Raw genomic sequence first — 22,467 nt, 5'->3', positions numbered from 1 at the left:
TAAGTTAGAGACAGGAAAACTGAAGATGTGACCCAGTGCTTGTGGTGTTCATTCAGACAAAATCCAGAGTTTCTCCAGATAGTGTGTGTTTTGTCCAAGGATTATTCAGGATCTTGCTGGTAGAACTACCTAGTAAGTTTTCAGCATTGGCTTCAGGCCCACTCAGACTGAAAAAGAGCTCAATTCCCTGCTCTCTCTCCGGCAGCGTGCCTTGCAAATAAAAAATTGCACAACACAACCTCTCTCCTAGGTGTATTTTGGAGGTGTGAGCTCCTCTATGTCTCTTTCAAGATGTTTTTGAATTCTGTTGTTAGGATATGATGGTGCATGCAGATAGCTAAAGAAGGTTTCATTAGCCCTGGCCAAAGCAATTAAATCCTGAAAGATTTCAGATATGTTGTTCCGTTTTTCTCATAGTCCAGACCTAGGGAACTCTGTGATTTGTGGAGAGTTGTAACATGTAACTACCAGTTCCTCTTAAACTAGTAGAGGAAACCAGTGCCTTTCTGCAGGGAGATAAATCCTGCCTGGAAGCAGTCAGGGGCTTTTGAGACTTCCAGAGCACTCGTTTTCTAAATGTTTCTGTGCACCTCTCTGGCCTGCAATGGCCTACTCCACAGAAGTATCTAGGCTAGCAGGGAAGGTGGTCAACAGAGCTGACACAGTGGCATTGCTACAGTGGTACAGACCGGAGTCAGGGCTGGCTGACACCTCTTCATAGGGGTGTTTTGTGGCCGTGAGACAGCTCTTCCATAGCGCGTGTTGGTCAACAGGCCTGCTTGCTGTTAGGCTAGATGTGGTGATGTAGCGCGGCATTAAGCAGTTCTGTACAGGCAGTCGCAGGTGACCCGATGGGGAGGGAGGTGGGTTAGCGATGGGACATGGTTGGATGTGTGGATGGTTGGATGTATCCAGCCTAGATGGTGCTATGGGTCTCTGTTAATCACTGATGGCCCGTCAAGCTGACAGCATGTTCCAGGCTTTCTGGTAGCACTCAGGCACCTGAAGGCACACACAGAAGCAGCACAGAAGGTACTTTCAGAGGCCCCTCTATACCTGGCTCCTGCGGTTGGTCGCTCAGCCCACCGGGGACCTCACAAGCTGCATCAGACGACGCTGGTTATTTGGGCTGGGAGTGATATTTACCTCCTCTGCCCGTGTTTCTGTCCCTAAAACGCCGTTGGGACATGCCACCTTAGCCACTCGGTGCCGAAAGGAAACTATAGGTCCATCCTTTATTATTTAGCCCGTCATCCCCTCAGCCGGGCCCCGCCTCAAAGCCGGAGGGGGGACGGGGGCACGGGGTGGGGGTGAGGCTTCATCTGCATCCTCCCCGGGGTTGGCTGGGTCGCTGCTGCGCCATGGAGAGGCGGCGAGCGACAGAACGCCATTGGCTGGCCGGGGGGGCTGGGCGGGGCCGCGCGGGGAGCCGAAGGATAGCCCCTCACTCGCGTACCGAGCCGGCCAACGGCTGCCGCGGTGGCTGGAGCGGCGGCGGCATAACGGCCAGCTGCTGGTGGCCATGCTGGACCGCGAGCGCGGCTGGAGCGTGTCGTTCGCCGGCTGCGGCTTCCTGGGCGTCTACCACATCGGCGCGGCCACCTGCCTGCAGGAGCACGCCCCACACGTCATTCGCGACGCACGTCACATCTACGGCGCCTCGGCCGGGGCGCTGGCCGGCGCCGTGCTGGTCGGAGGCGGCTCGCTGGGTGCGGGGCGGTGGGGCTATGGGGGGGAGGGAAGACGGACCGGCCGGACCCCTTCCTTCTCTTCCTCGGGTCTGTGCGAACCGTGTAGTGCGGGGAGGGGGAGGGGTGGGGGGATGGATGGACTGGCTGGTTTTAATTGATTTTAATTGTGACTGAAGTGGCTGAGTTGGTGGTGTTGTGTGATAGCAGATATTCCGTGGTAACAAATGCCAGTTTGCAGCTGTAGTCTCTCTCGGGAAATAAGCACTTGTTATCCGGCGGGAAGAAAAACCGCATACCTTCGACCTATTTGGGGCTGACGAGAACACAAATTGATGTTTATTTAGTAAATTAGATGTGCTAGACGTTAAAGCAGCCTGATGCGTGGAAAATATCAAGCTTGTTGGGTAGTGCCTAAAGTGCATTTTAAAAGGTGTATGAAACATCTGAAAATTATTTTCCTTTTAAACCAGAGATCCACAGAATAAAGGCTTGGGATGCAAAACTGATAGTTCTTGTTCACAGGAGCCATAAGGGGTTTAGAACTAGGAGACTTTTTAAGTTCACGTTTCATCTTGCTCAGAGGAAAATCACTTATGTTGAATTTGGAGTTTGGTGGTGTCTTTAAACTTCTGAGCTTATCACTAAAATGTAAAGAAGTTCTCTGTATCTGTGAGGGACTTGTGCTGTGAAATGCTTGTCCCTGCTGCTCAGCCACTAATGCTTAACTTCTTCAGAGCTTTAGCAATAAACTTGTATTAAACATTTTAATTTAAATTTACTTGAAGGTACTAGCACAGCATGCATAAATTGTTATGAGCCTCGTGCTGGCTTTTAAAACAAGCCATGTTTATCCACAGTAGCTTTTTTAGTTTTAATACATATCCAGTGCTAAGTTTTAAGATATTATAAATGATTCAAGAAGACTTGTAAGCTGCTATAAATATAAGAAGTGTTCTGAAGCACACAAAAAAATATTGTGTACCTGACAATGTGATATTAACAGCTTTAAATGTTTTTAGTATTTTAATAATTAAGAGTTGTAATTCCAACATCTTTCTTATATGCCAAGTGGAATTTTTGCTTTGCTATAAACACTAGATTAACTAGTGTGTTTGTCACCTCTGCCCAAAGTATTATATTTTATGGACAAGTGTATTTCTTCTGGAAACGTTTTTTTAAGTCACTTGGGAATGTTACAAGACAATTCAAAAACTGCCATATTCAAAAATATTTGGGTTATTAGCAGGAATTCAGATGTTAACTCTGCATCTTTTTAGTTGTTAATTTTGTGTTAATTGATACAACATGCAGTATTTATTTCTGCGCTTATGGTTCCAAGTCCCACATATTTTCACAGTTGCATTTCCCTGAGGGAAGACAGAGCCAGGCTCTTCTTGGAGATGCCTGGTGGAAGAAATGAGAGGCAGCAGACACAGTGGGAAAACAGGAAATTCTGATTAGATCAGAGGAGAATAAAAATTCCACTATGGTGACAAAATACTGGAATAGGTGCACAGAGAAACTGTGGTATTTCGATCCTTGGAGGTGTTCAAGACTTGACTAGACCCAGGCCTGAATTACTATGCTTGTCTTCACACATAAAACCACAAGTGTGCATGTGTAGCTCTAAAGAGGGTTTTTGACTAAACTTGATTCACATTTTTTACCTCTTGGAGCTTTGTAGCCAGAAGTTTTGACTAAAGGGATTTCTTTTTATTACCTGTTGAAAACTTAGAGTCTGTAGGATTTCAAGTTTGACTTACTGTGAACAGACATTAAATAAAGAAAACAGAATTGTACTGCTCCAGACCGAGGGAGAAGCTTCGTTCATTGAATTTGGCGGAAGATGGAGGTAGGAGCTCAGAGGTGGTTGTTCTTCTGAGGATGATATGCATTTTGGGCTGATCCATACTGGAACTGTTGAGGTGCACTTGTCTTAGATCTTCTTCATAGATGTCTTTGGACATCCAGTATTTTTGTGGTGAGGTGGTAATCCATTCTAAATCTATTGGCTCAGGTTTTTTTGTGTGTACTCTTTTAAGCATAGGTTTAGTGTGCTAAGAAAGGCTGAGGTGTTTCTACTCGAGAGGAAAAAAAAAAGCTTTGTAGAAAGATAGTATTTTCAAAAATAAATCTGAACTCAAAAGCAAAGTTCTTTTCAGTGCAGTGTTCATGGTTAGCTTGATAAGTTGAATCCTATCTATTCCAGAAAGAAGCAACATAACTTAAAATATGCAAGTTCTGAACAGATTTTTGAATTACCTTGTAGTGTGTCACTCAGGTTTAACCTGTTATTTTGACCTTCCTCCCTCCCCTTCTTCCAAGCTGACTTGCTTATCAGGCAATATCCACAAAGTATGGCCTGGAGAAGCATAATACTAAATATTTAAACAAAACCTTGACAGGAGGATGAGCTGTTATTCTCATTAAGCATGACTAGATTTCTGGGTGACAGAATGGTTTAGCTGTTCTTCAGGAACGATCATGTTCTCTGTAGTGGTTTGATCTAGTTCCTAAGCACTGATTTAATTGAAGAAAAATTGATTATATGTCTGTTACATATTGGTGAAAACACCTATTGAAATGGAGACCTCTGTGTGAGAGGTGTTGCAGATCTCCCACACATTCCTTACCCACTGCTTTAAAAATTTCCCTCTTGAAGGTCCCTGCAGGAAGTTTCCATGTAATGTTTCCTTTATTGCCTTTATGTATAAAGGAAGATAAATGATGCCCTGAAATTTTAAGTTGGGTTTAAGTCCAGCAGGTATTACTAGCGGTGATGAACCCAGGCTGTGATGAACTTCTTCAGCAGAGATACTGTGGAACTAAAATCCGTGCATCGTGTAGTTTTTATGGATTTTTTTTAATGGATGTTGCATGTGTAATACTTCTACGCATACATGCTTATGGAAGGTTACTCATCTTTCTTTCTTCTTAAAGAACATGTTTCTAGAATTAATAATTCCAAACAGAAGCATATTATATGGATATTCTATACCTATACTCAGAAATAACAGATATAAATACTTTAGTGGCTGGGTCTTCATGAGAACAAGTTCTAACTATTTGAAAGTCTTAGGTGACTACTTTTTTCCTTCTCAGAAGACTTTTCAACTCACAGTTAAACACTAGTAGACAGTTATTTCATGTATTAAAAAGCTCTTGAATTTTCGTATTGGCAATCAGAAAGAAAAGTTAGAGCTCTAGAGATGATTTAGTTGTAAATGTTTGGTTTGGAGGGGTATCTTTTTTTTTATTGGCATATTTTCTATTCTTAAATGAAATGCATTTTGTTTGCAGCTGAAGCTTGTGCAGATGTTCTGGCATTAGCAAAAGAAGCTAGAAAGCGAAATCTTGGACCTCTTCACCCTTCCTTCAACGTGATAAAGATAATACGAGATGGACTGATGAAAAATCTTCCAGAAAACACTCACCAATTGTCATCAGGCAGACTGTGTATTTCACTAACCAGAGTATCAGATGGTAAAAATACATTGATATCTAATTTTAACTCTAAAGAAGAAGTTGTCCAGGTATGTTTATTTTTGGCAACTTTTTGACATTTTTGTAATCTCAAGTCCATTTCACATCTTCCATTGGGTTTCCATTTAAAAAATTTAAAGATACTGTTACTTTTAAAGTATTTTAAAAATTAATTCAACCTTCATTATGCCAAATTTATTCTGTTTTCCCAGTTAATGTATCTGTGAACTGAGGGAGTAGGTATGTGGGATCAATCTTAAAATGGACAAAGGCCATTTTAAGATTGGACAAAAGGACAAAGTGCTGTGTTTCTAATGACAGTGTCTTTCATGAAGAAAATTTTTTAAGGTTGTTCTTATAAAAGCAGTCATCAGGAAACAGTCAAAAATACCTTTTTTAAAATTTATTAATATCCGTGAATAAGTTAGTTCTATATCATTACTCTGGGATCATGCTAGTGTCCCCAGTTTAGTTACTTTGGTTACTCAGAAAAGTACTTCTACTTCCCTGCCCAGGGGAGCAGTTGAGTCACCATCCCTGGAGATATTTAAAAGAAGGTTAGATGTAGAGCTTAGAGAGATGGTTTAGTGGAGGACATGTTAGTGTTAGGTCATAGGTTGGACTAGGTGATCTTGGAGGTCTTTTCCAGCCTAAATGATTCTGTGGTTCTGTGAAAATGTGTAGCTTGAGGGAATGATCATAAACTTTTTCTTGCTAATTAGCAATTCTCCAAATGGTCTTTTAGTGAGTCTTATCTTTTTTTTTTAATGGATTGGGGTTGCATTCCAGAAATAATTGTCTATGTAAATTGTCTATGTAAAATAATGCTGGTTAATAATATATATTTTTTCTTTTTATTTAAGAAAACTTGCTGTTGTTTTCTTTTAGTTCAGTTGTTCTTGCCAACAGCTGAAGAGATAAAGATAAACGATAAATTTAATAATAGAACCTTTACCATTTAATTTATATAACCTCATTTTTCTATAGGCTTTGATCTGTAGTTCATTTGTCCCCATTTATTGCGGATTAATTCCACCATCATTCAGAGGTGTGGTAAGTCCTGGTTTTCGATTTTTAAAACACTTGTAGCTATTCAACAAAGTACACGCATTGTCTTTGATTATTTTCTGTTGTTCTACAATAAAATAAAAAAGCTCTCATCAGAGCTTTTAGTACTGTAGCTGTATGTATGTTACTACTTTTGAAAAGAGCAAGGGAACAGTAATGTGTTGGAAGTGGAAGATCTGTGTGTCTTCTTTATCCTGGAAAAAAAAATCCCCCCGCAAATGTCTCATTTGCTGATGTAGTAATTAAAATAGAGTATTCTAAGCTAGCAAAAGTGAACATTTAAGGATAAATATTTAATGGAGGCAGTGATGCTCACTCCCCTGCATAAATTGATAGGAAGGGTCACTTGTTTATTTTGGGGGAAAAAAAATCTTCTGAGAGATTATATTGTATATGTGCATGTTCTTGGTATAGATAAATCCGCCTTAAAATTGAATTGAAGTTCAATTCAATTAGATAAAACCGAAGATTTTTAATGTCTTGTCATTGGTGTTAAGTGTGAAAGAGATTGCTCATCAGTCTGTTCCTATTACTTCACAGGAACTCTTGGTTACAAAACCTCTTAATACTTCATGGCTGTACTGGGTTTTCTAAAATCCCACGTTAAAGGGGCAAGAACTGCAAAAAAAAAAAAATCAGTATACTTTGCAGATGTTTTGATTAACAGGTCTGAAAGTGGGCATGCACTTCATCATATTAGTGGCTTTTTTTTTTTATGGTGTTGCACTAACTTGCATTTTCTTTCCTTCCAAATCTGATGTTCCTTACATAAGGAGAAGGGAAGTGTGTTGAAAGAAAACTCAAAAATTCCTTAACAGTGTTTGAGTACAGACTGTTCTGAAGGCTATCTGGAAGCGCTAAAAGGTCAAGGATAGCCATGAAATGTATTTTCTTCTGCTGCTGAAATTAAAGCAAAAGTGATTAGAACTGTATAGGGATTTATCTTTATCTGTATTTCTAAACCTTGTATGTCTTCTTAAAATCCTCCAGATTAAAGGTGTTATGAAAACAGGACGTTGGACTGAAGCCAAGGTTTAGGTGGATCTGGGATAATCTGGCTATTCAGTCCTTGTCACCAGATAACAATGTTATTTTAAAAGGCTTAGTTCAGAGTACAACATAGCAGAGATGTTTTATTTGGTTCTGTTTTGAGGCGAGGGGAAAGAAGGAATCTTATCTTTTTGTTCTTTGATTATTTTGATATGATTTTAATGCATAGAAGTCATGTTGTAACATGGTAATAGTACTACACTTGTGTATGCTTGGTATGAGTTCTGTAGGGTGTAAACACAGTGGAATGTCTGGTATTTAAACTTTGTAGCATCTTGCTGTTTATTGGCTTGATGCTTTGTGCCTATATACCCTGTCTTCCAAAGACTTGAGGATAACTTCCAATAAATGTACAATACTAATAATATGCAACAGCTCTTTTGTGTGCATCTACTGCAACAACTGAAGTTCAGAGTGTTTATACAGCATTACTTTGCAGACCACGTTGCATTCAATAGAGTGGTAAGCGTCAGCAAAAGAAACAGGTTTGCTGAAGTTCATTGTATAACACAACTTCAGTTCTGGGGTAGCTATTCTGTAAGCAGTAGAAATGCCAAAGGTTAGTTTCTGTTGGATTTGAGGTGCTTCTCCAAGATGAACTTTTTTTCCTTTTTTGTGAAGTGTTTGGGTGATGTGTTTATTTTATACCTTTCAAACACAGTGTTTGAGATTAAACATTTTGTGGAGCAATAAATGGACAAACTGAAGAAGGAAAAAAAGGCAAAAAATAACAAAGATATTTAACTCTCTAATGGGCAATCTGCTAGTTAGAAAAATTTCAATGTTCTTTTTACTTCTTTTAATCTTTGTAGCGCTACGTGGATGGAGGAATCAGTGACAACTTGCCTCAGTATGAATCTAAGAATACAATCACAGTTTCGCCTTTTGCTGGGGAGTGTGATATCTGCCCAAAGGGGAATTCAGCCAATTTTCATGAAATGAACTTGACGAACACCAGCATTCAGCTCAGTTTGGGGAACCTTTATCGTTTAACACAAGCACTCTTTCCACCAGAACCTAAGGTAACTTCATGTAGTTACTAAAACACTTTTCCAAATATATATAGGCTTTGTTTTTGCAGAAAGCTACAGTAATCTTAGCACTTCATCTAGTCATATAAAGTTTTCTGTTGACACTTCTCTTTTTCTTTTACATTCATAGCCTGTCTTCATTCTAGAAGAATGAAGTTGGAACTAGATGATCTTTGAGGTCCCTTCCAACCCAAGCCATTCTATGATTCATTCTCCTTATTTTTAGTCTCTCTGACTAAAAATGGTATTGGCTTTCTCTGTTTATTTAGGAATTAACACAGGATTCTATCATAAAATCAACACCGGTAAATTAATAACAGGCAGTTTAGAGTCCTTTCATGTTTACCTGCTAACCAGATTCTTCAGAACTTTGCAGTTCTAAAGCAACAGGTCTTTGTAAACTTACTAATACTTGATGCAGGCAGCTTGTCTTTAAATTTTGCTAAGCTCTTGTAATTGCAGATCTGATGAGGGAAATAGCTTGAATTGCAGTTGCTGAAGCTAAAAAAATGAAAACAGACTTTGCCAACTGGCTTGGGATATACTACAGAGGAGAAATGTTTCTGACTACTGTAGATTTATTTATTTTTTAATTGGGAGGGTTTTGACCACTTGGAAAAAAAGTTAAATTCTACTTATCTATGTGTTAATTTTTTAATTTTGTCTAGGACTACTGTGTACATTAGGTGAGCTGGTGTTGCATCTGGTGAAAGATGTTTTCATGTGGAAGGCGAAGTTTGAGCTTGAACATGAGAATTGCACAGCTGACTTCTCACTGTTTTGGGAACTGGGAAGCCTGGGGAGGGAAGAGGGGAATTAGCATATCCTACTAAGCCACCCTGTTACATTGCTTCTGACATAGACTAGCCAAACGAGGAAACTCTTGCGAACACTTAGAATGTTGTCCTTTTAGCTGAGTAATTCAGTACACCTGTGATAGTTGAAAAATAAGCTTACATATGCATGACTGCATGTGTGTCACACAGTAAGTTTATTGACGTGAATCTGTTAAATTAGAGCAATTGTAAGAAACTTATACAATTACAAGGATGAAAGGTAGATGTAAGTGGCTTTGCATTCTGTGAACTGTTGATCTTAAATCTCCTTTTATTTGACTGACTCATTTACCCTCTGCTTGCAGGTACTAGGAGAGATTTGTGAGCAAGGATATTCAGATGCTTTTAAATTCTTGAAAGAGAATGGTACGTTACACTTGTTGATGATTACTGATTATATGGTCTAAACCTGGGTATAAAAATAAAAATGGGTGAAGCGGTTTTAAGTAGCTAAGAGGGGCTAAGTCATAGAGGCTTTTTGAAGGCATCATGCTAAGTTATATTTTCATTCTGAATTTCAGTTGATAGAAATCATAATAGTCACTAGTCATCTGAAGCAGTTGTGCTGTCATGTAGAAATTGCACTTTTGGGGTTTTGTCAAACTTGTATGAAATGCGTGTTACGGTATTGTTAAGTGAAATTACCAAGGAGTTCTAATTCCAGGAAAAATATATTACTAGTTTCTTCTGTGTTATCCTTAAAGGATAGGAATAGGCTATTGTTACCCACTCCTGTGTAACCTGCATCTTTTCGCTTCCTCTTCTGTATCATCCAAATAAATTTGTAGGTGAACTCTTATAGTCCAGAACTGGGAGCTGGCTAACAATGTAAAATCTTACTGATTTTAGGGTATTATTGACAGGGTATATTTAGGGTATTATTGACAGGGTATTAAACATGAAATTATTATTAAACAACCCTCCACATGTTCCCAATACAACTATCCTGATTCTAGTAAGCCAACCACCACCCATAAAGTCCCTCATAATTATCTTAAATTGATTTCATTCCAAGTTTGAACTGGGACATGCACAATTTTCTTCATTTTTTTTTTAAAAGTTCATTCACAGCTTTTCCTTCATCATCAATATCTAAACAGCAATTACTTAAGGTTAAATTTTCCACAGACTCCTCCTTCTTGTGCTAGCAAATAATCTAAAGCTAAGCAATTTTGATACAAAGCAGTTCTCATCTTGGTATTTTGTTTTGCAATTAATCCGAGTGCATCTCCGGTTTTATTCACAACTATTTCTACTACAGCTTGCAACCTAATTATTCTATTAAGCATATATATATTGGGGTCCTATAGCCCCAGGATCCGTACTCCAACAAGCACAACCCCCATTTGAGGGTCCATAGTAATGATAACTCCTCTCCCATGAATGATCTCTTATCCAATCAGTGTAACACGTAGAAGCCACTGTTCCACCCTTTCTAGGACAAATGTACTTGGGCTGGTTACTATATCTCCTCCAACTCAGGCTTCCACAATCAGTATATGGGTCTCCATCTATAATATCACAGGCATCAAAGCTTATTGACACAGAGGTATTCAGGGTGGTTACAGTTTCACTTGTTCCAATTAATTTCTCAGCATAGAGCGTACTGAGTTAGGTTAAAAATGCAGCTTCCTATTTTCTGGCCTTTACAGTCATAGACAGTATGATACTCCAATGTTTGGGAGCTCAACCATCCTTCTCTAGTAGTTACTATACATTGACTGCAGTGGCTGGCCGTAGCTTGGGCCAAGAAACTGATGCCAGGTAGGACTAGAAGAGGTCCAGTAAGGGCCATAGTGCTCGGCGGTCACAGCCCAAAGGGGTTGCAGCCCTTGGCAGACCTTCCTAGCCGCAGCACCAGTTCCCCATCTGGTCTTGCCCTCTTCCCTAATCTTAAAGGGGTGTGCACTGCAGATGTACCTTCAGGGGATAACGCTTAACTGATCCCTGTTATTGATAAATCTCTTCCCTTAATAGGTATCTATTCAAGAGGTTCTTTGTTTACTAATTTTACAGGAATAATTACAATAAATTTGGAGTAATTACAATAAAGGAGTAATTACAATAAAATTCCCACAGCAGCTTAGCTTATACTGTTTGATGAAGGCTTCTTCAAGTCCATCTGATAGTTAGTTTCTCCTGTTTCCAATGTTACTTTCCACTCTTCCACTGGACCTTTTACTCACGACACGTGTCTATCCTTTTTCAGCAGTTCTCACAGCTGTTTCCTTGTTAATAGATAACAGCTAATAGATAACAGCTAATAAATACCGGCTGTTTTCTTTTTAATAAAACAAGAAAAGGTCCTTCTCAGAGGGGAGATAAGCTTTCTGCTTTCCATGTTTTTATTAGAACCCTATCTCCTGGTTTTAACTGGTGAATTGCAAATCCTAAAGGTGGTGTCTGAACCATCATCCCAGTTTCTCTTAGCTCTTTTAATCTTCTACCAATGGTAATTATATATTTCTGGATACTACGATCCTCAACTACATTGTTCCCTAAGGGCATCCCTTGAGAATAAGGCATGCCATATAACATTTCATATGGTGATAATCCAGTCTCAGTGTGTGGTTTAGTTCTAATATTTGAAAGTGCCAATGGTAAGCATTTCGTCCAGGGCATTTGTGTCTCAATCATTAATTTAGCCAATTGTTGTTTTATTGTTTGATTCATTCTTTCCACCTTCTCTGAGCTTTGTGGGTGCCACGGAGTGTGGTATTCCCACTGAAAGCCCTAATTATTGACATAATAATTTATTATTTTAGAAGTGTGTGCCCTGATCAGAATCAACGTACTGGATTATCCCGTATCTAGCTATTAAGTGTTCTAATAACATTTTTACCACCGTTCCGGAGAACAAGCAACCCGAGACAGCAAGGCATTTCCTGAATCACCCATCTTTTTTCCCTCCTCCAAACTCTTTACATTCCTGATGTTATCACCAGCCATGGGGCTTGTCGACCCCCATGGCCACACTCCCACATCTCCCCCTTCTTTAACATAAAAAAGCACGATTAACACAAACTAAAACACAGAGAAAAACTACCAGGCATACTAATTCTATCTTTAACAAACTTTGTAACCACATCCCTGGGAGAGGCAGGTACTGAGTGCTGCCCAGCCAGGGGGGGCTCTGGCTGCCTCTCCATCTCCTGGAGTCCTTGTTTGTGGGTCCTGCATATGCCAGCCGGACACTCCCAGACGTTGTTTTTTGTTTGAGCTGGAGTCCAAGCCGCAGAGGAGGGTGCTGTGATCATGTTAAGGCAGATGATGAGACAGCCAGACAGACTTCTGGTGCTGACATCCATCTAGGACCGGCTTCTGTTAAAACACAAGCACAACCTCGGCCCCCAAGTTATTAGAGTGTAGGGCCCTTCCCAGTAATTGGTGCTGTAATTTTTTATTTTTATTTATTTATTTATTTATTTTTCCATGACTTGTGCTCTTTCTTTAACTGAGTTTCTCCCAGATCTGTCTCTTAGATCTGTCTGTCGCTTTTTCTCCTGCACGGACAGCTACAAGGACCTTCCGTCCATCGATTTAAAAATTTAAGAACATAGCATACTTTATCTATCTTTTCCTAGGGTTCACACCCCTACTCTCCCTTCTTTGTTTTAGAAGCTGTCCTGGTTTAGTTAGGATAGAGTTAATTTTCCTCCCAGTAGCTGGTAGAGTGCTATGTTTTGGATTTAGAATGAGACTAATGTTGATAACACACTGATGTTTTAATTGCTGCAGAGCAGTGCTTACACTAAGCCAAGGACTTTTCAGCTCCTCACTCTGTCCTGCCAGCGGGCAGGCTGGGGGTGCAGCAAGAGCTGGGAGGGGACAGACCCAGGACAGCAGACCCAAACTGGCCAAAGGGGTATTCCATACCATCTGACGTCATGCTAAACAATGCATAGGGGTGGCTAGCCGGGGTGGGGGGGCCGGCTGCCTGGGGACAGGCTGGGCATCGGTCAGCAGGTAGCAAGCAACTGCACCGTGCATCACCCACTCCGTACACATCATCATTATTATTTTCTGTCCCAATAAACTGTCTCTATCTCAACCCACAGGCTTCAGTTTTTCTCGTTTCTCTCCCCTATGGGGGAGGATGAGTGAACGGGCTGTGTGGTGTTTAGCTGCCGGCCAGGTTAAACCACAACAGAAGCATACATAAATTGATACAAAGGAACATAATAAATAACTTAAATACTTAAATAAATAAATACTAAATTAATAATAGTAACTATTTACTAAAATATTACTAAATATTACTAAAATTACTAAAATTACTAAAAAATTACTAAAATAAATATTTACTAAAATAATACGAACTTAAATACTAAAAACTTAAATAATACAACTGGACACAAAAATATACATTTTTAGAGAAATTCACATCAGTTATTGTATAAAGCTTTCTTCTGTACTAACAGGTCCTGAAAATTTAGGACTAAAACATTAACTTTGTAATGTAATGTAAAAGGGTTATCATGACAGTCCTCAAAGGCCACTATATAGCACACTGACATATTCAAGGCTCTCAGCTTTTATTCCAGTCTGTGTATTCAAGTTTTGAGGTCCTTCTATGATTATGCAAACATCAGAAATATAGTGGTATAATAGATGGTACTTATGAAAGCAGAGTTTTAGAGCCAATATTAAATTTTGCAGGCTCAAAACACCAACTTATTACTTAAACAAGTATTTGATACTTCTGTTCAAAAAATAGAGTAAATGCACTTACATAAGAATAACTTTTACTTTTCAACAAGCGTGCTCATGTGATTTTTATATTAGTACAAACTTAAACAAATCCACCATATGACTTTTTAAAACAAATAATACCAATTCACCTTTCCCCTACTTGAGTACATTTACATTAAGGCTTTGAATCATCTGACCCACGATTTTACAGCATTAAAATGAGTGGGTCCACAAGGATGCTGGTATGTCTCACTGAGACTTAGCATGAATAGAATTAAAGCTCACCACCTTAAGGGAACAGAAAATCACATGCTCGTGCCTTAACTATATTCCTTTTTGTCTCCAAACCAGAACATAAAGTTTAATAGTAACAGTATTTCATGGCAGTAGATGAGTACTTTTTAATCAATTATATTTTATTAATTAATATTATAATTTAATGGCAACATCTTTGGAGAAACTTCCAGTTTTTGTTGTACAACACTGTTTTCTGGTGGTGATTCTGGCATGGGGAGTTCATTCAGTTCAACGTGCTGTAAATATAGCCCCACTTTTCCCCTTTAATAGTTCCAGGGCCCAAAATAAAGCATACAGCTCACAAGCCTGAGCTGACCGTGATGGACTCAAAGGTCCTGATTCCACAGGTTCTAGGTCCTTAGTAATTATTGGATATCCTGATTTGACCATTTTATCGCATAGTACTGAACCATTTTTAATTTGCTCCCTTTTCTCTGGTCCCGGGTCTTCAATTTTGTCTGATCCATCTAGGAATTTTACTGTGGCAATTCCTACAGCCCTTTGTTACCCAGTAAGAGTGTCTTGCAGGGGGTTTAGGACCTATCACCCACCCACGAATCCTATAGGAATCACTTCGGTCCTTCACCGGCCAAGTCCCTCGCGGGAGATTGGAACCGTGGTTAGAAGACCTCCACACTCGCTTCGGAACTAGGTTCCGTCTCAGTCACACTCTTACACACACAGGCAACCGAATCCCACCCAACCGAATGGTACACACTTCAAATACTCACAACTCTGTCGTCTTCGTTCGGATCTTTGCGCGCAGAATTACAGGCAAAATACAATGCTGCAGCCGGCAAGGGAGCTCATAAAAAAATCAAATTCTTTGCTTGCCTTTATTCAGGTTCAGGATGGTGTTAGTCCTGACCTGACTCGAACAGGAGCCACCAAATGGTGGGGCGCCCCTCCTAGATCAGGTCAGAATTCAGGAACCAAGACCATCCCGGACGAGCCCCCAGTTGTGATAAATGATTAAGTCCCAAATAGGATTTTTGTGATTTATTAAGCGAATAGAGGCAAGCAAACAGCACTGGGTGCACTGGGAGTCTCTGCTCCACCAGGACGCACACCTGTTACATCAGGTGGCTGATTTTTATGCTCCTAGACTAATACATATTCATCACTATTCCTAGAAAAGGCAGGGTTATTATAATTAGTTCCCAGAATCCAAACCCTCTACAGATGCATGCGTATCAGTCTCTGGTGGTCTTTCTGGGGGTCTCTTATGCTGAAGGCTCGTAGTCTTCCTCCCAGGCTTTGTCCTTCGGTCGTCCTTCAACTCCCCCTTTCTCCTTATTTGGTGGATCTCTTTGCTGTTTATCAGAGGCTTGTGCAGCGTCCCATGCAAAAGTCTGCAGTTTCCTAAAAAAAACTCCTTGGTCCTCTTATCTCCCAGACTAGAGTATCAATGTTCGTCCTTCAAACCCTCTATTTACACAAATTGCTGGATCGTTCCTTTGCATGATACAAGAACTATGTACACTAATCACTCTGTTTTTCTTAAATAGGAGCTTATACTTCATCATGTGGCCCTAGCATTGTTCCATACTGACACGAATCAAATTAACACATTTCACAAGTAATGGATAAATATTCTGTATTATGAAAGACTTTAAAAGAAGAGGACTTGTACTGTAGCAGTTACTGGGATCTGGATAAGTTTATGAATAAGAATTAAAAGGTGCTTCATTTTGCTCTTCAATTCCAGTAAAATAGTTTATATTGATAAATGCTGTTCCCTGATCAACTTGGGGACAGACTGGTTAAAGACATTAACTTAATATTAGCATGAAATTAACCATATGTAAGGTATGCGTACTCCCTATATTTGTTGGAAGCAGAAGCAAACTGGAGATAGTACGTGGTCAGATTAGAGGAATGGAAATTAAATTGTGATAACGTGTACTATTAGAACTAGTGCCATCTGCAGTGTTGTAATGTAGTTATAGCTTAATGTGCTCATTAGTCATTCTCTGTTATAACTACGTATTAAATATTCAAGTTTCCTTGAAGCAATTTCGTCACTGTTCAAGAACATCACAGTTCAGGTTAAGAGTTTCATTTCTAGTAATATTATTATGTATTTATTGAGAGAGTCCCACTTTAGATCCTTTATGAAGTGATTAAAAGCACAACTTTTACAAAAAGAACCTAGCCTATAATTTGAGGTTGCTTGTGCTAAGATGGGCTGTGTTGCTGTACTGTTTCACAAGTTTCCTGTGTGCACATTTCCATCTGACACTGTCTTAGATTGCTTGCAGGTCTTCCATGGTGTCTTTCCCATGCATCTTCTCTGTATTGCACTATTGTCCTCCTTCTCGTACTGCTGATACCTTTGTGATACCTTTGTTCTTGTTCTGTCACAGGTTTGTGAATCAGTGATAACTGTTGCCTCTCTAAACTCATTCATTATTCATATCCTTTCTCATTGAGCTATTTCAACTGTAGGAGCTATTCCTCCTCACACACACCACTAAAGAACGCGTTGATTTAGATAATGTACAATGAATATAGCAGAAAGTTCTTTTGACATTTATCTTTGAGGAGTACTTGTAAGTAGGATATAGATTCTATTGCATGTAGGTGTGGGTCCTAGTTAAATTTGGTAGTCTTTATATATAGGAACTTCATGTTGTTTTTCTGGAGACTGAATGTAAATACTCTTTTTGTTATAGTTCACTTTGTGCTTATTTTCTAATGCTCAATTCTAAGGCAATTAGAAGTGCTATTTGTTAATCGGAATCCTACGCTTTTGCAAGGCAACCGATACTGATTTAGATGTATACTTTGAATATATCTTTAAACAATATTGCACCCTTCTTGCTTTCCTTTTTTGCCTTATTGTGACAGTAGCTCAGAGTACTCTTGTGAAAACTGCCATGTTGAATTTCCCAAATTGGTCTGATGTATTGAGGATGTTTTCTTTCAAGTAAAAAACAGTTTTCTTCTTTTTTAACTATTTCCTTTGTTGCTGGAAAACAACTTTGGCAAATGACTATGTGTTTCCAATGCAGTTTCAGTTAATTCTTCACTTTTTCATTTTCTTTAGAATTTGTTTTAAAGTAAGATCTAAACCTGCAAAGGAGTATTCATCAATATGACTAAATGTTTATAGACTTCTAAGAGCAAGTGTACTGGACATTGGGTAGATGATGTTCCCTCAGGATAAGGACTTCTGTAAAGATACAGAGTACAGGTAATCTGAAGACCTGTGGAGTGAGCCTAAGTGGAAGCTCTTGACTCTTTCAGGTATTCTGAATGATTCAATTTATGTCAGCTTGTCCTTCACAAGAACAAATCCTCATGAGGCTGTGGAACACATTGACTATATGAAGAAAAAAAATATTTCTGAAAACAACAGAGTGGAAACTTCAAAAGTGGAAGTACTCAGTAACCAGATAAAGCAAAATTCATGGCCTTTGGAGAAAAGCATATTTGAGAGTCTACCTCCTAGGCTTCGTAAAGGTATGTTCTTCAGACTGTTCTGTAACTTTAAATGACAAACTTTGATTTCCCAACTTGCCCCTCTGCCTTACTCTTATCTTACAATTTGCATGAGGTGTTTTTAATCTTATAATTCTCTATGAAATTAGAGACTAGCTCAAGCCAAAAATGTTGTTTAAATGCTAACAAAATGTGAATATGTACATCTTGACTTAGCTACAAAAATACGATTGAGCTTAGAAGGAGCTACTTTTAACACTGTGGTGTCATGAACAGGATTCTTATTTGGTTTTGGATATATTTTGCACATCCACAGTTATCTTTATAAGTGTATATTTCACAACAAAGTTGAACCCCAATTCCAAATACCAGTTACCTTCTTATTTTTAAACCATATTTAAGTAGATTTCTAATTGTCTATTTTTCTTGACTTTTTAATAAGATGTTAATAGACCAGGAACACTTCTAATATTTCTTAATATATAATTTTTACCAAGTAGATGCTGAACAGTATTTTTCAAGATCTGAAATTCCTAGTTCCAGTGACCTAGGAGAACAAAATCTGAAGTGTGAAACTTCTGAAACCATATATATAACAACTGGAATGTGTGGAACTCCTTAAAGTTACACAGGCTCAGATAAGACAAGGATGCTGTATAAAATACATAAGTATTTTTTGGAGAGGGGAACCTTACATCCTCTCATCATAAATTAATGCTTATATTTATTGCTTAAAATCTCAGGGTAATACCTTTTTGTCCCTGTGGTATTAGTAAGTGCTTTGCATATTTTAAGGTAGTGTAGAGAAGGTTTATGATAGGTTTTAGTTCAGTTTCTGTCTGAGCATTGTTCAGTAAGACTACACAATATTGACTGAAGATTACCAAACCTTGAGCAAATTATTTAAACAGTTTTCAAATATATATATATATTCTTCCAAAACAATTATTCTTAAGCACTGCAGGAAGCCTGTAAAGAACCAAATGGATTCTACACTCAGTTCTCTAAACTCTTCCCAATACGGGTGATATCCTATCTGATGCTACCATATACACTGCCTGTGGAGTCTGCTTGTTCTGCTGCTTTACGGTAAAACATTTTCATGAACAATGTTATATTTATTATACTTGAGTATAAATGAATGCTGATTCATTTTTTGTAGGCACTCTGGTACTCTATAATTGAAGTGTTAACTGTCTAAGGACTGTAATTTCTACCTGCGTAATACATCCTCCTAAAACCTATATAGTCTAAGGCTAGATAAACATATTAAGAAGATTTCTAAAAATGACAACAAACTACTAAAAGCTGTCTTTTAATTGCTCAAAAGAGTCCCCTTAATTGTGTTTGCCAGGAGCAGATTCTTTACTACTACTGCTATATTATGCAGTAAAATATTTTTCTCTGCAACTTAACATGGTCCTTCTGCATCATATTTGTCAGATGAGAGGCAATTAACAGAATTACGTGGTGTTCCCCCTCCTCCCAGTGTAACTGACTGAGGTTCAACAGCATTATAAGGAAAAAGAATTATTTATGACTTTGTTCTATTTCTGCTTTACTCTTGTTCTTCCTTTCCCATGTAACCCCATGTAACATTAAACTGACCACCAAATTCCTACTATGCAGAAAGGTCTCAGAGACAGGGAGTTTCTTTCAGTCTTCCTAAAAGTTGGTAACGTATAGAATACACATACTGGTCAGACACTAAGCATAGATCAGAAACGTAGTGCTGTGTGCTGCGCTTTTTTTCTTAGCTTGTAGAAAAGAGATGAGTGAGATAGATAAAACTTTAGAGAGGTTAAGAAAGACCTGGAGATATTGGTAGGGGAGTTAACAGTTTTCATTATTTCGTTGGATGTGAGTGTGTGGAAATATAATGTGCATTAGCTTTACTAATTTTGCTAACAAAGCTGAGAAAGTGTGGGATAGATGAGTGGACAGCGAGGTGGGTTGAGAACCGGCTGACTGGCTGAGCTCAGAGCATGGTGACTGGCGAAGCAGAGTCTGGCTGGAGGCCTGTGACTAGCAGTGTTCCCCAGGGGTCGGTGCTGGGTCTGGTCTTGTTCAACATCTTCATCGACGACCTTGATGAGGGAATAGTGTCTGCCTTCAGCAAGTACACTGATGACACAAAGCTGGGAGGAGTGGCTGACATGCCAGAAGGCTGTGCTGCCATTCAGCGAGACCTGAACTGGCTGGAGAGATGGGCAGGAAGAAACCAGATGTGGTTTAATAAGAGCAAGTGTAGAGTCCTGCACCTGGGAAGGAACAACTGGAAGTATCAGTACAGGCTGGGGGATGACCTGCTGGAGAGGAGCTCTGAAGGACCTGGGGGTCCTGGTGGACGACAGGTTGACCATGAGCCAGCAGTGTGCCTTTGTGGCCAAGAGGGCTAATGGGATCCTGGCGTGCATTAAAAGGAGTGTGACCAGCAGGTCATGGGAGGTGATCCTGCCCCTCTACTCTGCCCTGGTCAGGCCTCACCTGGAGTACTGTGTCCAGTTCTGGGCTCCCCGGTACAAAAAAGACAGGTATCTCCTGGAAAGAGTGCAGCAGAGGGCCACAAAGATGATAGGGGGCCTGGAGCATCTTCCCTATGAGGATAGGCTGAGAGACCAGGGTCTGTTCAGCCTGGAGAAGAGAAGACTGAGAGGGGATCTTATCAATGTCTATAAATATCTGAGGGGTGGGAGACAGAAGGATGTAGCTAACCTCTTCTCAGTGGTTTGTGGGGATAGGACAAGGGGCAATGGCCGCAAGATAGAGCACAGGAAGTTCTGCACCGACATGCAAAAGAACTTATTCATGGTGAGGGTGATGGAGCACTGGAACAGGCTGCCTAGAGAGGTTGTGGAATCTTCTTCTCTGGAGATGTTCAAGACCTATCTGGACGCCTACCTGGGCAGCCTGCTGTGAGGAACCTGCTTTGCAGGGGGGTTGGACCCGATGGATGATCTTTCGAGGTCCCTTCCAACCCCTACACTTCTGTGGTTCTGTGGTTCTGTGACTTACTGCTTATAAAGTACCTTGTGTATTTTGATTTTGATTGTAGGTTAGTGAACTGGTTTCCTGATATGCCAGCTGATGTTCGATGGATGCAAGAACAGTTTTGTCAGATTGCTGGCACAGTTTATTCCCAGGCCAAAAGGAGGCTTTTCTGTACATCCAGGTAAGCTAGTATGCTGTTGCATGTAAACGATGCAATTTTTGGAATTCTCTCTTATCAGATTTTCAAGAACTATTAAGTTTCCCCCTTTAAACAGGACTCAATAATTTTCTCAAGGATAGCACAAAATGGTTCTCACTGTTTCTAACCCTTATCTTTGCTTTTTAATAATATTGTGTGGAGTTTCTTGTTTATAACTGATCAATGACTGCTACATACCTGAGATGCAGGGGTGTTGCCCATTGGTAGGCTTATGCTTTTGGGGGTGTTACAGAGCAGGCACTGGACTGAACACAAAGACCTTGTTTCTGCTCTTGCTTCATAGCAGCTGGAACAATCAGTAAGAAAAGAGGAGAAGAAATTCTAAATCAGATGTGGGAGTTTAGAACTGGAAAATGTTGGGAGAAAGACTTTATGTGCAAAGAGCAAGCTCTTGGTCATAAAACAGGGCATGGTGGTCACGTGGCTTTTCCTCCGTGCTTTTATCATATCTTAAAGGTGATTGATTGATTGTCCTGGTTTTGGCTGGGATAGAGTTAATTAATTTTCTTCTTAGTATCTGGTACAGTGTTGTATTTTGGATTTAGGATGAGAGTAATGTTGATAACGCCTGTGTTTCAGTTGTTGCAGAACAGTGCTTACAGTGAGCCAAGAGCTTTTCTGTTTCTCTCACTGCTGTGCCAGTGATGAGGCTGGGGGTGCACCAGAGGTTGGGAGGAGACAGCCAGGACAGCTGACCCAGGATGACCAAAGGGACATTCTGTACCATATAATGTGCTCAGCAATAAAAGCTGGGGGGAAGAAAGGGGGCAAGAGGGGGTGGACATTTGGAGTGATGGTATTTATCTTACCAAGAAACTTATGTATAATGGACCTTGTTTTCTAACAAATGGCTGAACTTCTGCTTGCCGATGGGAAACTGAATAATTTCCTTGTTTTGCTTTTGCTTCACCTAGTAAAGTGTCTTAAGCTTAACCTACAAGTTCTTGTGCTTACACCTCTCACTTCTCTCCCCCATCCCACATGGGGAGAGTGAGCAAGCAGTTGCATGGTACTTGGCTGCCTACTGGGGTTAAACCACAATAGTGATCAACTCCCAAAGAACTGTTTATGTTGTCAAATACTCTCAAAGTTTTCTGAAGCCTTTCTTTAAGTGGATTTCATCTTCAGGTAGCTAGGTCCCAAGGCTCTGTATGTAGAACCCTGCACTGTATTCTATAGGTGACTGTTTCAGTATCCATCAAGAACTTATTGCTGCTTTTGCAGAAAGTAATGCCCCTGCTGTTTTTTCATCTCTCCTTGTTATGTCATCAGATCTAAATTCTCTTTTGCAGTCAGACCTAAATCTTGTGAAAATTTGAGCTGTTTACAGTTTGGACATCATCTTAGTAAACCTAACCTTCTGGATGGTATCTCCTAGTGCACGTGAAATTCAAGTATGGAAACTGAAGTTGAAATGTGTGATAGGGAGGGAGTTTGTTTGGAGCGGGGAGATGGTGGTTTGATATGTTTTTATAGTTGTGCTTTTTTTGTTGTTGTCTATTTGCAAAGACACTGAAAGAGAGGAGACAGAACTTTTTAGAAAAAAAAAAAAAAAGATGTGTATTCTTGATGACAACTTCAGTTTCCTGTTTCTCAAATTACAAAGGACTAACCTGGTGGTTCAGGTGCTGTTGTAAAGCTTAAAGTTCTGTTCCAGCTAGTTA

At 39.7% G+C, this 22,467-nt stretch overlaps 1 protein-coding gene and 1 long non-coding RNA gene across 3 annotated transcripts in view; one reads left to right on the top strand and one right to left on the bottom strand.

The window, feature by feature from the left end:
• Positions 1–22,467, top strand: part of LOC118156369 (1-acylglycerol-3-phosphate O-acyltransferase Pnpla3-like) — a 28,009-nt gene that overhangs the window by 2,739 nt on the left and 2,803 nt on the right. The window contains exons 1-8 of one of the 2 annotated variants that reach the window (XM_035310407.1): positions 1,418–1,709; positions 4,992–5,224; positions 6,162–6,227; positions 8,105–8,314; positions 9,465–9,525; positions 17,398–17,613; positions 18,549–18,681; positions 20,648–20,764. In XM_035310407.1, coding sequence (XP_035166298.1) covers positions 1,523–1,709; positions 4,992–5,224; positions 6,162–6,227; positions 8,105–8,314; positions 9,465–9,525; positions 17,398–17,613; positions 18,549–18,681; positions 20,648–20,764 — 1,223 coding nt within the window. In that variant the 5' untranslated portion in view covers positions 1,418–1,522. Of the gene's footprint in view, positions 1–1,417; positions 1,710–4,991; positions 5,225–6,161; positions 6,228–8,104; positions 8,315–9,464; positions 9,526–17,397; positions 17,614–18,548; positions 18,682–20,647; positions 20,765–22,467 lie in introns of those variants that run through there. The other variant, XM_035310415.1, reaches the window with a different exon arrangement.
• On the bottom strand, positions 8,915–17,437 carry LOC118156478. The gene is made up of 2 exons (XR_004746289.1): positions 15,726–17,437; positions 8,915–9,994 (listed from the first exon to the last, which is right to left on the bottom strand). It is a non-coding gene; the product is annotated as an uncharacterized LOC118156478 (long non-coding RNA).

This window comes from Oxyura jamaicensis, chromosome 1 (assembly GCF_011077185.1).
Source record: "Oxyura jamaicensis isolate SHBP4307 breed ruddy duck chromosome 1, BPBGC_Ojam_1.0, whole genome shotgun sequence".
Taxonomy (NCBI): domain Eukaryota; kingdom Metazoa; phylum Chordata; class Aves; order Anseriformes; family Anatidae; genus Oxyura; species Oxyura jamaicensis.
The sequence above is the reverse complement of the archived record's forward strand: the minus strand, read 5'-3'. Positions and strand labels throughout refer to the sequence as shown.